The sequence below is a fragment of the Athene cunicularia genome, assembly GCF_003259725.1.
Source record: "Athene cunicularia isolate RWA chromosome 9 unlocalized genomic scaffold, athCun1 chr9_part1, whole genome shotgun sequence".
In the NCBI taxonomy this organism is placed as follows: Eukaryota; Metazoa; Chordata; class Aves; order Strigiformes; family Strigidae; genus Athene; species Athene cunicularia.
Genome location: NW_020799110.1, coordinates 6,473,859 through 6,491,719, shown reverse-complemented (window position 1 = coordinate 6,491,719; position 17,861 = coordinate 6,473,859). Strand labels below are relative to the sequence as shown.

At 37.5% G+C, this 17,861-nt stretch overlaps 1 protein-coding gene across 1 annotated transcript in view; it reads right to left on the bottom strand.

Moving 5' to 3' along the window:
* Positions 1-17,861, bottom strand: part of ECT2 (epithelial cell transforming 2) — a 34,145-nt gene that overhangs the window by 12,034 nt on the left and 4,250 nt on the right. Inside the window, exons 3-18 of the mRNA XM_026855238.1 lie at positions 15,192-15,345; positions 14,083-14,162; positions 12,795-12,977; positions 12,152-12,241; positions 11,007-11,114; positions 9,778-9,851; positions 9,517-9,683; positions 8,421-8,536; positions 8,144-8,206; positions 7,543-7,765; positions 5,863-5,999; positions 5,061-5,180; positions 3,369-3,437; positions 2,269-2,379; positions 1,177-1,273; positions 386-467 (exon numbers count right to left, since the gene is read on the bottom strand). Coding sequence (XP_026711039.1) covers positions 386-467; positions 1,177-1,273; positions 2,269-2,379; positions 3,369-3,437; positions 5,061-5,180; positions 5,863-5,999; positions 7,543-7,765; positions 8,144-8,206; positions 8,421-8,536; positions 9,517-9,683; positions 9,778-9,851; positions 11,007-11,114; positions 12,152-12,241; positions 12,795-12,977; positions 14,083-14,162; positions 15,192-15,321 — 1,850 coding nt within the window. The 5' untranslated portion in view covers positions 15,322-15,345. The remainder of the gene's footprint in view (positions 1-385; positions 468-1,176; positions 1,274-2,268; positions 2,380-3,368; positions 3,438-5,060; positions 5,181-5,862; positions 6,000-7,542; positions 7,766-8,143; positions 8,207-8,420; positions 8,537-9,516; positions 9,684-9,777; positions 9,852-11,006; positions 11,115-12,151; positions 12,242-12,794; positions 12,978-14,082; positions 14,163-15,191; positions 15,346-17,861) is intronic.

The window sequence follows — 17,861 nt, the reverse complement described above, 5'->3', positions numbered from 1 at the left end:
CTTCCAACAATAGTGTGTCCCTTCAGTGAATACATGCATACAAGTAAGATTTAAAGACAACACATCTCTTCTGTTCTGGATGGAACAGACAGAAATAAGAGTTGGAACAGAAGAGTAGACTTGGGAGGTTCCACTTCAGGGTGAGGCAGGGAGTTAGCAGAGGTTCGGGTAGAAGTGCTAGGTAACAACACCACAGACTCCTTCAAGAGCTCTGGCACAGATTGCCAAAGTGACACCACTGGCCAAAGGGAGACTGAAGAACACATACAATTATGTATATCTACATGGATAGTAAGATTATGGCAACAACACGCTAAGAGAAATTTAGAAGGAACAGATATTCTAAAAGCGTAGCAGTATGTTTCATACAATAAGCATCACTTACGTCATCACTTCCTTTAACGATTCAATAGCTCTTTCTAAAGTTACTTTATCTGGGTTCTCTTCTGCTGTATGCTTCTTAATATCTGCAATTAAAGAAAAAACTCAAACCACACACACACATTACAAGTGCCAGACATATGAAAAATTCAAGTTTAAACTGTAAATCGGATATGACTGAAATCACAGCTTTCTGGAGTCAAAATAGCCTTGACTAAGCAGGGAAGTAGGCTGAGCACCAATTGTCTATGCATATCATTAAAAAAAACCCACCTACAATACAAAACCAAAGCCTCAAACTATTCAGAAATCAACAAGACCACATGCTGGTTTTGTTGAAGTGCATAGACAAGCACAGAAGTCTTTTTCTAACCAAAACAAAGGGGGGGGGGGGGTTTATATTACTTTTTTAACATAATCATTATTACAGCAAGTGGTTGATACCAGGTGGAATGTATGAAGCTGTAAAGCCTTGTCAATACGAATTGCTCTCTAGTTTATGCTAGCTGCACTTGAATCTCAATTATATTTGTATTTGAAGAGACACAATTGTTGCCAGAGCAAACTTTTCCTCTACTTGTATCCTGCAGACAAATATATCAACAAGTGAAATTCAACCAGAAGTATGCTTTCTTCAGTAATTGGTCTTGCTGACTGCCATTAAACATGATTAACTCCCAGGATCAGGCTTAGTTTATATAAGAAAAGCTGTTGCTAATTATGACAAAAAACAGACTTTATCTTTGGTTTAGCACCTTCACAGACAAACTAATACAAAAATTTTCGCTAGCTTACCATTTAGTAGTAGAGCAACACTAGGCAGCCTTTGAACAGGACGGATAAGGAGTTCAGCTAGGCTTTGGCGGCCACATTCAGGTTTAGCTTGGTTTATCTGGGGAAAAGAAAGGGAAGAAAGGAAACAATCCTTACTTTTTACACACACACACACACACACACACAAGCACCAAAGTTACAAACTAGGAGAAAAATTGTCTTCCTTGAAACTAGCATTGAAGTTTGAGGATTGTTTACCACAGATACTTGGTCATTAACAGATCAGGTTAAAAAACATTATATTTAAATCTGCACAGAATTTACCATGTGATTTACGTTCTCAGAATGTCTAATTTTAAACTTTATTATCAACCCCTCAGTTCTTGTTTCAGATGGTAATTTCGGAGTGGGACAGGGGATGGCCTGTTCTCTTATTCATTTTCCCATCTTACTTGGATATAATTCCTGGTACCTCAGAAAACATAAAGCTGAAATCTATTAGTGTGATTACTCCACTACTTGAGAGACACTTGTTGGGTATAGAAGAGTTAAAGCTATGCTGCACTATAATCAGCTATATACCTTTATCTGAAGAGCTCAAGAGTCTTAAGACTCATCTTCAGATAACTCTTTCTTTGAAGATCATATTCCTCTTACATCTCCACTGCTATGCTCCTATTCATTAGTCACAAGAATGTTGAGAGATTCTACCTGCCTGGAAACTTATAGCTGCTGAAAGAGAGTTAAAAGCTATTTCAGAAATACACAGGGAGGGAGACCACTAAAAAGCAGCAGCTCTAGCTATCTTTAGAGAAAATAGAAGACATGTATTTGGGAAAAAGTAAATCAGAATGTACTTTTTCCAGCAACAAATGCATATAATGAAACTACCTTAAAAGCTGGATAACAGAGGAGGAACTTGGACATCTTATGAGAGAGTCTTACAAGGAGCTTGAGGGATTCACGTCCAAATCCTTCCTATTTGTCTCACCAAGAGATGTTCACATTCCTCCAAGCCTCCAAAATTCCACATTCCTCCACTTATTGCATTAAGTAGTTTACTTGGTAATGACCTCCATGTTCTACCAAATACTTAGTTCTGCAGACACTTACCTTTAGGAAGGCATGAAACCTTGGCTTCTGCTTTTCGCATCTAGTAATAGTCTCCTTGCTCATTTCGAAGAAATTCACAAATGGAGGGTATGTTTTCAACAAGTCTTTTGACTGAAAGAAACAACTGTTACAACTCTGCTTTACATATTATGTAGCATTGTACATATGTTCATATGCCCCGAGCCATACAAAGCTGCTCAAAGGCACATTTCAATAAAGAATAATAAAAAATGTGTTGTAAACCCATGCATGTTCACAGAACAAGTTAAGACATTTTTGCATGCCAGATGCCCAAGATTCAATGCTGCTGATTAAATGCAGACTGCTTTCAGAAACATCAAGTACACATGTGACAATCTTAGAAAGTGCCAAGCAGCTCAAGTAGAAGGCAGATTCTCACCTAGCAAGATGCTTTTAGTGAGAATTTTGGAAATTTCAGACAGGCAGACAGGTGTTTTCTCCAGTTACTACAAACACCTTTAGAAGACACTAAACCACCAGAACCTTAGACTGACAATTTCAGAATGCCAAACACTATTCGCCTCAAAATGATCAGGTCAGCAAAAGCACAAGACACCTATCAGACTACTTATTTTAAAATGCAGTGCAGTCCCAGACATTGCTTTCCTGTTCTGCACATTCTGTACTTGGGAAAACAAGGAGTCTTTATTCACTTCCACATTTCGAGTATTGAATGAAGAACACAAGAAGCTTCAATGAAGAGTTATTTTCCTAGTTATTTACCACTGATCAGAGACCACAGATAGCTAAGGTTACAGGAGGAGCCCCTTTTAATGTCTGACTAAAAAGGCATCTCTGTAGTGTTACAAATTACAGTTCTCAAACATCTATTTGGAATTTTACCCCCGCATACAAGCGGACAGATACATCCACTTAAACTTGACATGGATTACCTGTACAAAGTATATAATCTAACTCAACTGAAAAGTCTAAACAGAAAATACAATGATCCAAGTTAATATTCTCTCTCACTCAATAGCGCTTTGCTTGTGTTTGCTAGCTCCTACGAACAGATTATTTGTAAGGCAAGATAATAGCTCATAACTCAAAAAAAAAAACCCAAAACAGCAGAAACTTACATATTTAAGAATAATATCACCAATGCTTTTGCTTTCAGTCCAATTCATCATAAGATCTTCCAGGTCTTCCTAGAATACATGCAGGGATGGGGGAGAAGAAAATAAGATGAGAATGAACTACATAAAGCTATAAGATGGGAATCAGTGTTCTGCCAAATACGTATAATTAGCTCTGTGTGTCCATGCTGACAAGAGGCAATCCTGAAAGCTGTACAATGTCACATTAAGCCCCTTCATCTACTGAGAGCTGAAAGCAAGAGACCTCTGCCTTACTGAATATAGTTTTAGATCAGCACTAGCCAACTCCGTAACAAGATGACACTGCTGTCCAAACACACTACAGAACATATCCCAACAGATTATTAAAAAAAGTATACACAATTAAGCCAACTAATGAAGAGTCCACAACTATTATAGGACTCAAGTCCATAAGATAGGATTCAAATAGAACTAGCATAGCTTTCCCTCACTTGCTGCACCAGGGTGTCAATTAAAGTGAGACCAAGCTGTTAAGCCTTTATCAGCTTGATAAGGATCAAGCTTATTCACTGTCAGCTAATAACAAGGACAAGAGGGCACAGCTGAAGGTTCAGGATTCACCTTAGGTGAAAAGGATTCACTATTAATATTAGTTTGTTGCTGCCACTATTAATTCAAAGATGAAGGAAAACACAACCACTACGTCTAAGCAGCTTTGCCTACACCACATGCTGCAGGTGAATCCTAGCTGACACATGGACACACACACACACTCTGCTTTCATCTCAGTGGGCATATATCAATACCTGTGATGATTAACTAGACTGGATCCCAGCAAAACTGGGAAAAAAAGCAAACCGAAAAACCAAACCACTGGGTTACAGGCAATCTGCAAGTCCCTCTGTTTTAAAAGCCTACTGAGAAATGCACACAGGAACAGACATATGCCATCATTTGAAGGAGATTCTTATGACTTCACATTTGAGGAAGACTTGCATCATAGTCTATTGTGAGACCCAGAGATGACTTCAGAGAGTGCTTGCTATCTAAATCAAAATATAAAATAAAGGAAGCCTCAAGAACACAATCTCATAGGAAATTCTGATCAGCTCTTATTAGGACTCAGTACCCAGTCAGCTGGTTCAGAGGTTGAAGCACAAGCCAGTTTTATGAGCTAGCAGTTTCTGACAACTGGTTCACAGTCATTTAAGGAGGGATTAGTTTTTCCTACCAAATGATAGAAGTGTCCTTATATGAACACGTCTAAAGTCCACTTTAGGAAACACTTTTTTTTGTTTTATTCCATAGCTTTAACTATACTTCTAAGTTCTCACTTACTGCTTTAATAGAAAAAAGTATGTTATAAACATTTGTGAGAGTTAAATTACCATTTGACACTACCAGCCCTTTTGACCAGTTTTGTATCAATTACAGAAAGACACCTACAGGAAGATGTAGTAAAATAGGAAAAGGAGAAGCCAGCTCTTGAATGGCAATATTAGTTACATACACAATACTCAGATTTCACATATTTATAAACAAGTGTTAAAGCTTAAAGCCTACATTAGATTTACAAATAATTCCATAATTTGAACAGTATGCAACAGCACCAGGATGAATCTACACCTATCCCGCAGATACCATTTAAAGCATGCAGAAAAGAATCAAAGTCTGTATCAAAGCTTCCCCTGCAGGGGAGAAGTTGTAGCTTGCCTTTATTTTAGTATGCACATCAAGAATATCTGGAATGCTGCCAAATATAGTCTTAATCTCTTCCTGTGCAAGGATAGGTCCTCCAAGTTGTCCTTCCTTCTCCAACGGAACTTGAAATAACTGATGAATTAGACAAAAAAAGTTAATGCCCTCCCAACCACCACACACTGTGTTAGAAATAGTTATAAAAGCAACAGCATTTTCTTTCCAGATCATACTTTCATGCTGTCACAATCTTGAGACACTCCCATTTAGCAAGAGTGGGTTATGGAGGAGTGGTTTTAAGACACATACACTGAGTTCGATACATCACTACGCCACAACCCCCTTTCACCTACTTTTCTACTCAAAGATCTTAGCTCATTCTTTAAGTAGATAATCAGCTGCAATGGAAATAAACTTCCTAGAAATAAAGCTCTTCCTGTAAGCTGTTTGCTATTCTGCTCTTGGAATAATTAAAGAAAGTTTTTTTCCCCTGCCATGTCTCTCTATTCACTAACATCGTAAAAATCTGAGTCATTAAGATCCTATTTTCCTAAAGCTTTGAATTTTCATACAAACTGCAATTCCACCACAGAACCCAGACTAGAAATTGTGTTTTCCAGCCTTTATTATTAATAGACATTAAACATTTTTATATGTTGGTAAAATTACATGAGACTTCTACATTATCATCTTTTTATGAACCTTTGATGCACCCAAGACCTCAAAAGCCTGCAGAGCACAGTTTGAAAATAATTATTGATGTAAACACTAGGTATCTTATTGCAATTGACCTGTACTTGCTTTAAAACCAGCTTACCTGAATGATTGTTGTTAGAATATCAACATAGTTACTTTCAGTCTGATACAATTCCTTTGCAACCTGCCATCTTGCAGACTGCTTTAGTGGAAGAGGAGTTGAGTTTTTGGAAGGCCTTGCACAGGATTTTGGTGTTTCTGGTGAAGATATATTCCCAAAAGAAAACAGAGCTTTATTACAATAGACTCCCTAAAAAAAAGGGTCACCCTTAAAGACAGGTTAAAAAAAAAACAAACACCTTCAGAATTTTTAAGGGAAGATAGCTTTTTTTAAAAAAAGGCTATTCTGTAAGTTATTCTGTAGTTACAAGAGCTCTTCCCAGAAAATGGCTTTCTTTATTACAGCCTAATTATAAAATAACAGTAATATAATATTCCTCAAAATAATAGTCTGAAACTAGTAAGCCATTTATGGGCAGGTTCAATAACTTAACCCTATTATGTTTAGTAGGAAATGAGGATTAGGTGCTGAACATTATACATACACTATGTAAAAAGTACTTTTCTACTTTCACTTCACCATATAAACAACTATCTTTCAGCTGCCTACCATCCTTGTATTAGGTATGTAGCTCAAAACCATTTATTAAAATCAGTCCTTGCATGTAACATTTACATTTCATCCTATGGGGGTGGGGGGGCAGTGTGGAGAAGACACAAGAAAGCCATTTCTCAAAGCTATGCCAAGGTGGACCTGGAACAGTCCATTCATTTTAGATACCTGCTCACGTATTGGACCTCAGAGACCCATACTCACTCATTCCGATGTCAAAGTTCCTTACTGTCATAGTTACTATGAAATAAATACCTTACCTGTTGTTTTCAAAATGGACTTTTTCTGAAATTGTCTGCTGACATCGGAAACTTCCACACCAGGAATTACAAGAATGCTAGCATGATCTAAGAAAGCTGGTCTGTGAGGTTGTGACTCACCGAGATACTTATTTGGCTTATATACAGGGCGTTTTTAACTGCATTATTAACTCCAGATACCTGCTTTATATGATGAAACTGGGGCTGCTTTTTTTTTAAAAAAAAAAAAAAAAACAACTCAGCTATTACCTTTAATCCACAATTTTGCAGTTTCCTCTCTTCCACAAGAGCCAAAGAGCAGAGACATTAAAAGCTCTTTGCCAATTAACCAATCAACAGTTAGCAATTTATATTCTTCTGAAGTTTTAGACATGACAGTTTGCCGGCACAAATAGCATTACCTCAACAGAACTCTTCAAAGACCTAGGAGGAGTGGGCTTTGGAGGAATTTTCCCTTTAATGCCTTTAGAAAAGAATCTTTGTTCTCCTTTCTCCAAGTATCCTACAGGAGAAGCTTTTAGATGATTTACTGTTAACGATGTTGCTTATCTGCTGCCGATTTTCAGCACAGAATTTGAAGTATTTTGGAGTAACACTGTACTGTACTTCATATTTATCAGCTCTGTCTCTTCCTTGCTTTCATTTGGGTATGAATATGCTTATTGCAATGACAAGAGGCAGCCTAGTCTCTGTCTGAACTCTTCATTTCACTTCTGCTTTCTGCATACTTTGAAAAGGAGAAAGCCTGGAATTAGTTGGGAAATGTGTAGCAAAGCCTGTAAGACTTCCCTACCACTACTGTTACCATTTGGATGCAGAGAGCTCTTAAACATTGCAAGTGCGTCTGAATGAAAGTTTTTAGCTCTACCTCCAGTGGTAGTGCTCGACTCTGGAGTGTTAGAAATATCCAGCAAGGACCCAACAGAAAGCGAATGTTCAGCTGATGGGCGTTTCCGAGGAGGGAACGGCGACATATCTGTTTCTCTGGTCAGTTGTGCAAGAGTTTCTTTCAAACGACGTCTTTTACGATTGCTGTTTGGAGTACTCAGAGAAAGAAGCGACACAGACTTCTTGAGGCCAGGACTCTCTGACTGGAGTAAAAGAAGGTTTAGTTTAGTGTTTTTATCCACTGTATCCAGCCCAAGTCAGTGCAAAGGTATGCTAATTGTAGAGATCAACACACAACACAAGTCTTCTTAGGGAATCCAAGGGAAAATGGGTGAGACCTTTTTTTTAAAAAAAAAATAGAAAAACACAAAACTGGAAACCACACTAGTATTTTGTTTGACTAAAAAAATAAGTTCAACCTTTGGGAAGCAGAAAAAGAATTCCAAACTAGTATTCTATGTGTATAGTTTAGAATGGATTATCTGGAACTTAAACGCTGCTTTAAAATATTTGATCTCTGTCCCCATGCTAATTTTTACCACCAAATATATGTGAGCATTATGTAAGATTGATCAACATACCTTCTCATATAAATACATGGACTCTCCAGCTCTGGCATCCATTTGAATGCTTCCCCAGAACCACTAAAGGAAAAAAAGAAAACACACATTAAGAACACGTTACAGGGCTAAGTTTAAAAAAAAAAAAAAAAAAAAAAACAAAAAAACCCACAAAACTATATATAATAGTAACGCAGTTTGCAAACTAAATGCAAACGTGGCTCATTCTGAAAAAAAACATATCCCACATACCAAGTGTTACATAGCAATATTCTGTCAAGAATTTGTTGGCACTAACCTCTTGCTTTACAACGTAAAGTTTTTTTAAAGGTTCAAATGGAAGATCTTTTACTGTACTTTCTTCAACCACTAGGTGTGTACACCTTTCATCACCAACGGGTAAATAATGTCCTCCTAGATAAAAAAAGGCAAATTAGCAAGACTAAAGAATATTATAACTTGACAGTTCTGTGGCATCTGCCATTACTGAAAGAAGAGGCAAAGAGAGATGAACTCTTCAGTTGACATTACCAGCAGTGCACAACTTTTAGGAAACAGAGGATGTAGCATGCAGTAGTAATGTACACATTGAAAAGTCAAGAGTACACAGAGTTCAGAGAGCATTTAGAACATGTCTGGCAATAAATGCAATATTATTCTGGAAAGCTTCTCTTGTTTCTTAGAACAGCAAGCCAGGAATACTCACCCTGAAGACATCCACAAGCTAAAACCTGTGCATGTCACAATCCTTTAAGTAGCATTAGGTAAATGGGTCAGGGGAAAGAAGGGAAGCAAAAGCCACACCAGAAGCCACACAAACCCAGCCAACTTTCATCTCTTTTGAAGAAGCCTTGCTGTTACAAGCTTGCTCCATTCCCATGTCTATCATTCTGACACACACAGCTCTAGCAATACAAGGCTGGAAACTTGTAAGCTACCTGTTACATCATTACTGTCAATATGATTATTAATGTAGTACTACACTGATGAAAAATGGAACACTTCCAATCAAGTGCTCTACCAGCGATGATTCACATCAAAGCTGTAAACACTGCAGCTACTTTCTGTGTATTATGTGAAGACACACACCACAAAACTGATTATGAAAACTGAAGCAGAATATACGTATTATGCAGCAAGTTTTCCAGGATATCAAGTATTCTATAATTACTTCTTTAAATTGTCTAGTTTCAATCAGCCTAGGAAGTTGGAAGTCTTCAACAGCTACCAGAACTAATGCACACACCAAGATCTAAAAATCAATTTATAGCTCTCTAAGTTGAAGAGTCTTCATTAATACTTCAGGATTCACAATCTAGTATTTCAGCTTCAGTGCAGTATCTATCTGCTATAAACCCCATTCTTTCCACAGGTCATCTTCCATAAACAATAACCTTGCATTTCCGTCATTTCTTCCATGTTAGCTTTCTCATCATCAGAGAATCCAAGGAAACTTAACATGCAATCCTGGAAAGGAGGAACCTTGAACTGACTTCTGAAGTCATCATCAGCTGCACAAAAAAAAAAAAAAAAAAAAAAAAAAGAGTGCACCAAAAGGTCACTAAATCTGTGCTACATCACTATTTAAACAGAAGCTCACCATACTACAGGTGAGCAGGATGCAAGGTTAAAGCTGAAGGAAAATAAACACCTACATTTCATTCCTTTTCTCCCAAGCGTTATAAATCCACTCAGCTTTCAAAATAGGTGTACCAAGACTTACAGCAATCTACAAAACAGGAAAAGTACAAATTGTAGCAAGTAAGTATTTCCATTAAGTCTTTCCCCTGACAAGAAAAATTCATAACCTTGCTTTTACATTTCAAGACAAATACTGCAAAAAGGGAACATATTTCTTCAGGAATCATGTCCAACTGTAACTCACAAGAGTTAGAATGTGTTAATACTTGAGTGACTAGGAGATCAGATCAATAACTATTTTGACACTTACTCTGAAGGGCACCATTTTGTTAGTCCGATATCTTTCATCACTCTCAAAAACACAAAGCCAAATCTCTTTTCCAGTGGAATATAGGATATTTTTTCTGCTTTTGATACTTTGTATGAAGACATACATCCCAGCCTGCTTTTACCAAAGAGAAAGAGACTATTCCAAAAGTAAATTCTATGACTGCTTGAGAGAGATTATAGTTTTCCTACTTTTTCCATTTGAGTTAGCAGAAAGGACTGCTTGAACAGAGCTAGAGAATAGGTCTTCTCTTCCAACTGGAAGATTAGAAAGACAGACTAGGAAAAAAAGCAACAGCCTACCAACAACTCAAACAAGGGCAAGTCAAGGGACATAGGCATTGCTATGTCATACTCCATGGTACAAAAAACCCCTATAAATTTGTAATTACTTGTCAACTGGATATTCATGTCCTGAAGGATTCCCTTTCAGTGTTGTTAGAAAAAAAAAAAGCATATATTCATATGTAAAGAAAGAATTGAAAACTTATACATAACAAGTTAAAAATAATTTTTAAAAGAAGATGCACACAAATACAGTACTAAAAGTCTTTTACAAGTTATCTCAAAGTTTGTTTGGACAGTCAAAAAAGCAGGCATGTTGATACATAAACACTTGTTCACTGATGAACAAGTGTTCATCAGTGTCTTAAGTGTTTTAAGTACTGATAATGTCAGTACTTCAGTAGTTAAAAATTCTGGTTCAAAATTTCTACATTCAGGCAATTATTTACATCTTCAGAGACAAAAATATGTCAAAGCTCAACTCCAGATGAAGATTGAACTTATCCTTACAAGTCATTGTTAATACAGGAAACAAAACGAGCAACTTAGGGCTGATCTATAATTTACAAACTTAGTCTACAAGAGCCAAATTCTGAAAGTTTCCAGGAAGCACCAACTCAAGCTTACATACTCTGAATTTGTCTCCATGTGTTGAGTTAGCCACCAGATGTGTAACTTTTGAGCTAAAGTCCTTTCGAATGATTCCACCCATATGATGAACCAAGGTCACAAGCTTAACCTGAAAAATAAAGATTAAATAAGTTTTCAGTATATCTTTTGAAGTGTACAGTGCAGAGAAAGAACAGAACAAAAGTAGTTTATAAAGCAGGCTACAGAAATTTACATTAAATGTCTAGGAACAGAAATACTCCAATGTGTTCTTAAAACAATTTGTTCACATCTATAGGAGAAGATAAAGCTGATAGAGCAGAAGAACTATTAATTAAAAAAAAAAAATACAGTCTTGCTGTGTAGCTTGAGAAAGACTACCCAAGCCACCTGTACTCTCATGATCATCACACATAATGCCTTCACCTTTTCACACATAACAGATCTGAAGCATGTTTTTCTCATTGATTTTCTACCTGAAGGGGTAATTGACAGAATTTACACAAGATAACAATTTGTTCAATTTAAATCTAGCAGATCAAACTTAACTACCCCTAACACTGGGCAATGGCTTTTGTTTTGGTTTGTTGTTTGTTGTTTTTTTTTCCCCAGATGAAGATGTGGAACCATGTTGTTTATTCCCTGGTGTCCAATAGGAAAATTAGGTGCCAACTGCATCACTGAAATGGAAGAGTGCTACAGTATCAAGCCACTTCATACCTAGATAGGTCAAGACTAAAGTTCTGATAGCATAACAGCAAGAAAGCATGGCATTAAGATAATATGTCTGCAAATGCTCTGAACAGAACAACAAAGCTTTACTTGGCCACACTACTACCTGTGCATGTAAGAGAACACTATTGGATAAACACCTAATCTGAAACCTCAGTCTACAAATCTTGAAGCCCTACTGATTTAGAGCTGTTTAGTGTCACCCAACAAAAAGTGACCAAAAATGGCATGGACAGAATTAGTTGGACAAGGAACAGTTCTGTTCCCATCCTCAAATATCGCTGCCTCTGGACATGCAAGAAAACAAAAGAACAATTTATTCCCCACATACAAGCTCTAGTGAATATTAAACCCTGTGGGTGATAGCATAGAAGAGTATTTCGTGAAAAAAAAAAAAATCGTTTTACCAATCCAAAGGAAAAAAAAAAGTCTTACTAATTCATCTTTCTTTCTGAATCCTGTGAAGCACAGTACCAAGTTCAACATACTTGTACAGTACAGTGGACGACAGGAGAAAGGTAAAGGCTGAAAGTAAGAAAATAAGCTTATTAGTCAAAAGCATACTGCTTCCATTAGAGCTTTAGCATTATCTTTAATACAGTACTCTTGCTCCTAGTATCAAAATGCTTCAGACACTAGTCTAAGTCTGTTCATTCAGTTACAGCTCAGCTCCAGACCTGCCAGTGTTCTGATAAAGTAACTAGAGTATCCCAAGTTCCACAGGTAGTGCTCCATGCTTTTTTCACCCCTCCCCAATCCAACCCTTCTATGCAACAAGATCTGAAAATATAAAGAATCTGCTGGAGCATCATTTATATGCTGCCTTTCCTAATGGCAAAATCCCAACTAGTGGGTCAACAACTCCACTAAGTACTGCAGTAGTTGTAGCCTTACTACTGTCTCCCTGTGCTTTCTCACTACATGCAATAGTCTAACACGATACTAGATACTTGATTTATTCAAATTCTCTTGCTATTATTTATGATTGACTGGCAAAATAGTTTTTATTTGAGCACTTAATATTTAGAACTCATTGCACCAGAAAACTACTCAACTGATTTCATGAGAAGGCACATACCTCTCCTCTTTGAGCACAGTGCAGTACCACTGGAGGTCCAATGACACGGCAATCTGCTTTGCAGAGGTTGTTAAAGATAGCATCTTGGAAGTCTGATACAACAAAGATAGTCTCAAATTCTGGGGAATCAGAATCTCCAAGCTCTTCTAACGTGTCTGTCTTTATGTAGGGCACTTTAATTTCCTGGATGAAGGGGAAAGCATTATTCAGGCAACATATTTACACCAGTGTCAAAACTCAACTGATTTTTATTTTGGACCATGAAAATAAAAAGTATGATTCAGATTCCAGAGACAGACTCTTAGGATTTGTGAAAGCTGAAAGAGATGTACTGTTCTCCAGCATAAGAATAGCTATGAACTGCACCTAAAAGAATGTCTTAAAACAATTACTGCTTCTGAAGAATAAGAACTCTAGTTACTTTAGTAGTTTATGTATCAGTTCACACAGATATATAGTTTTGGAAATATCTACAGATAGAAAAAAACAAATTAAGCACAAAAGAGAAATGAAACTTCAGACTGTCAGGTTAAAATATTTCTGGATTCTACCAAAAAGTAGTATCCATCTTGCAACAGCAAGTTCTGTGCTGCATAAGATCTAAAGAACAGAAGTCAATTTTGCTCACTGCTTGATGTTTTAAGGGCTCTAAAAACTCTGTCTGTTCCAATCTCAATTGTTAGTTCCAAATTTTATTTTCCTGGTTTTCCACATCAAGAAATGGAGAACCACTTCTTATACTTAATTTTAAATGCAGCTTTCAGGTGAAAGAGAAGTCAATTAACCAATTATGAAGTCAGTTCATAGCAAAAACTTATGTGTTGACTGAATATAAGCATGCAGTTGAATGTCTCCATTGATATTTCTATTCCCCTGTTAGAAAACACCACTAATTAAGAGCTGGAGATACTACTTCTGTATTTGAGAAAGTGTAAAAGTGCCAATTTTGACAAGCTTTAAGTAACACCATCAGAAACATTAGCATATAGTGACCATTATGCCCAATTAATATAAATTAAAGCATGTGCACATTTCCGTCCCAGTGAAGTACAACATGCTGCATGCAAGCACACGTGCTTAATTGCATGACATACCATATGAATAATACTTTTTATTAGTTTTTCTTCTGATTTACCAGGACTAGTTTCCTTTATCTTTATAACTGGTACTTCCATTATCTTAATGGTCTGCAGAAGAGGAGAAATTAAGAACAGAACCAAATTGGCTACTAGAAGTCTAAAAGCATACCATCTCATTCCAGGGACCGTTTTACCCGAGATCCACATACCTCCAAGGCTTTCAGAAGCTCCTCATGTTTCCCTGCTTCCTGAACCAAAACCACTCTTGTTTCTATTTGAGGCATTTCTTCTGTTTATAGAGAAACAAGGATATTTGTCTTTTAATAAAAAAAAAAACATGTTAGGTCTAAATTAATCAATAAGGCACAGAACACAGGCAGATTGCAACCTTTCAAGATACCTTGATTATCAGGAACAAGCCTAAAAGTAAGTGTTACCTCAAGAAGCCCGTCCTTTAATTAAGGCACACCAAATTGACCATAAAGCCTAAACTTTCTGGCATATGGTAAAACAAGACCGTACAGTTCATGACCTTATAGTCAAAGCAAGAACATGCAAGAAGAGTCAGCAAGGGCAAAAAGAATAAAACAAAGAAAAGCAACAAAATTATTGACTTAAAAGTACCTAATTCTGCTAGAAGAAAAGACTTGCTGGAAAAATAGACACCTGGTATCTTCTCTAGTTTCTGTGCTTCCTGGATGACAAGGTTCATTACTTCCTAGTAACTGCTCAGTTTCACCAAGGAATATCAGACCTTAAAGTTAGATATCTTGTTCTTTTCCTCTATGTATTAATAAGCTTTCAAAATATTAGGAGGAAGGGACAAGTGTCACCTCCGTATCATTTGCACCACAAGACTGTCGCTGGATTTTGGCTACTGCATTGCAGGAAAACAGAAATATCTTATTTCTTGGGTTTTAATTTCAAGATTTGTTCTTGACTTACGTTCAAGCTCAGGACTATTCATCTCTAAGGTCTAGCTGTACACAACAGAGCAGCTGTAGTTTCCAATGGTGTCAAAACCTCACCTAGAATGATTTATTCCACAGAAACATCAAATGGAACTATCAGCTTTCTAGTCATCAGCCAGAAGACTCATTTAAGTTCATGGTCATAATCAAAATTTTTGTAACAAGATGAGTTAAAAATTAAGACAGTTCCTTTGTTGGTGAAAGGATACTAGAGCAACACCCTTTTGGCTACCCTAATACAATTTCATAGTACATCAAAGCATTTTTGGTTTTTCAAAGTTACTAAATACCTACGAAGTAATCAGTAATTACAACACAGTAGTCTCAAAATAAGCTTCTCCCATTACCTTCAACATCCAAAATAGATCCAGGAAATACATGCTCTTTGGAGGTTTCTATAATTTTTGAATCAAGAACAGAAGAATCAGCCAAGAGGCTCCTCCCGGTTTCAGACACCAGGGTACTGTTGTCAGCCATGACCGTGTCTTATTTCTTCAACAGCTGGAACATAGATGTGGTAAATTAAGTTACAGTTGCAAAAAGCTCATGAATAATAGTTCTATGACTAAAGCAGTCAGAAGAAACTTCAGACTTCTGAAAAGCAAAACATTTAGACTCATTTAAAATCCCACTTACACTGATAGAGTAGTTCTAAGAGGAGCATTAGGAGTCACACAGTTGGTAGAAAGGACTTACAACAAACCTGTTACAGAAAAAATTCTGAGCAGGCGGCCTACCATGAAATTATTAATTGGCACAGAAAGCTGCAGAGAGGGTCCTTCACCCTGAGCAGCAAGGAAACACTAACTCTAGTGTTTGTTTTGACAAGTTTCACCACAAAACATCAACAAACTAAAAGCACTTGTTTGCTTCAGTGATAAACAATATAAACTAGATTTGAGACCAAGATTAGCATTGTTAAAGGGAAACATTAGCAGAAGAACTAGTGTACAGAAAGCATCTTGCCAAAATTTGATTTTTCAGGTGAACTGGCCAGAGTTACTGTGGTTACATAAAAATGACCACCCAGGAGTGAAACTTGCAATGTTTACTCAAAGAAAAATTAGGTTTCTCAAAACACACAAGAGTCTCTACAAAGTTAATAAACATATATACGTCTATCTGTATGATCTAGTCTACTGTCCTATATTAACCATAATATAGAAGTAGCCATTCATCACCAGATAGAGGCCTTCCGTCTTCTCACAGATAGAATATAGATAGCTGTGCTCTCCCTGCCCACCAAACAAGCTTGTCACATACTGGAAAGGCAGAATTCTAATTCCTCTCATTTTATACAGGTAGCTACCTGAATCTTGTACTAGAAAAACTGTTCTAAGACACCTACTCAACATGCAGTACATTTTCCTCTGTGTGTGAAGTATGATGCATGCATTTCCTGTGATTCAGCATTCACACAAAGTTAAATATTTGCACAGTGATATCAGAAGTAGAATAGCCACTGTATCTGATCTCTGATATTCTGTATCACTTAACTAAAATTCTCCTCATGACTGTCAACACCCCTTTAAAACAGTAGCCACCCAAATAATACATTAAAACATTGTCTGAAAGAGGACTCATGAGGTAGCAAAACCCTTAGAGAATGGCACATACTATTTTTCAAGGTGCAAAATGCCTGTTCACTTACATAGCAAAGTAAAAAACAGAAGACAAAAAACAACAGGTGTTTTGACATAACAGCAATATAGAAAAGAATTTATCTTCTAGAGTTTAGATCATGTTTGAGACTCTTGGACAGGATTCGTGTCTTCATAATATATCACGTAAATTCCTAAGACAGTGATGAGCAGTAAGCCAACACTACAAATCTACCATCATTCCAGGCATATTCAGTTATCAGAATGGCCACCTTAGTTGCAATTTTGTCACACACAGCTGTGCAGGCTCCAGAGAACTAAGTTTCCTAGCAGTAAATCCTGGTCACTCAGCTAGTTTATCTCAGAAAACCCAGAGATCTAGCAAGAGGAGAAACTAACTTTAACCAGAATCTTTAGGGATCACCTGTTCAGAAGGTTTTAGAGATAGCAGTGGGGACTGATATACAGTTAACTCTTTTTTTGGCAGAGACGGTGAAGGGAAGCATAATCTTGGAAGATTCAAACCATATTGTTAATAATCATTAACACAGTTATATGTAAAATCAGACCAAAAAAACTCCAAACCCTCAAGGGTACCATTAAATTTGAAACCTACAGATTATTTTTAAAGTCTGAGACATTGATATGATGTCACGCTGTTATTGTTCTACCTAAGAACACACACTTAAGAGAACTTCATAGCATATTTGGGGCAGGTTCACACTTTGGGCTGGGCATTGATTTCCTTTATGGCTTTTCCAATTTATTTATTTATAGGGTTCCATTCTGTGTGCCTTTTAAAAAGTAGCCCCTGTTCTAACAGCCACATACTAATTAACATAACACTAGTCACTAAGCTTACACACCGAGAGCACCAAGATACTGAAGAGAACAAACAGCACACAGAAGATATTAACATGACAGTTTTCCCTCCTATAAAAAAAAGGGCAAAAGACAGAACACCATCACTACAGGATTGAGGCAGACCTGAATGCTCTTACAGCATTACACTTATAAATAACCTCCCAATAGCTTATGAAAAGCTCAAAGATCGCAAAACATCCACATGCTAAAGTGTTTTTTAAAGCATAGAAACAACATTTTAAAGCTTCCCGTGTTGCCCTTTTCCCTCCCGAGGAGCTACCCAGAAGCGTGGTCAAGCTGCCTTACTAGCAGGTGGCCGGAGGCAAGACTAGGTATCACCGGCTACTCTCACCTTAGGAGCCAGCAGGTGCCGGCGGGCACGGACCTCCTCCCTGCCCAGAGGGGGTTGCCAGCGGCCTCAAAGAGCCCAGAGCCGCGCTGAACCGCGGAGCTGCCCCCAGAGGCCCGCGGGCCTCACAGGTGCCCTGGGCACAGCCCCAGCCCACCTCGGCCGGCCCCGCCCCAGGCCGCCCGCACTCGCCGCTGCCCTCC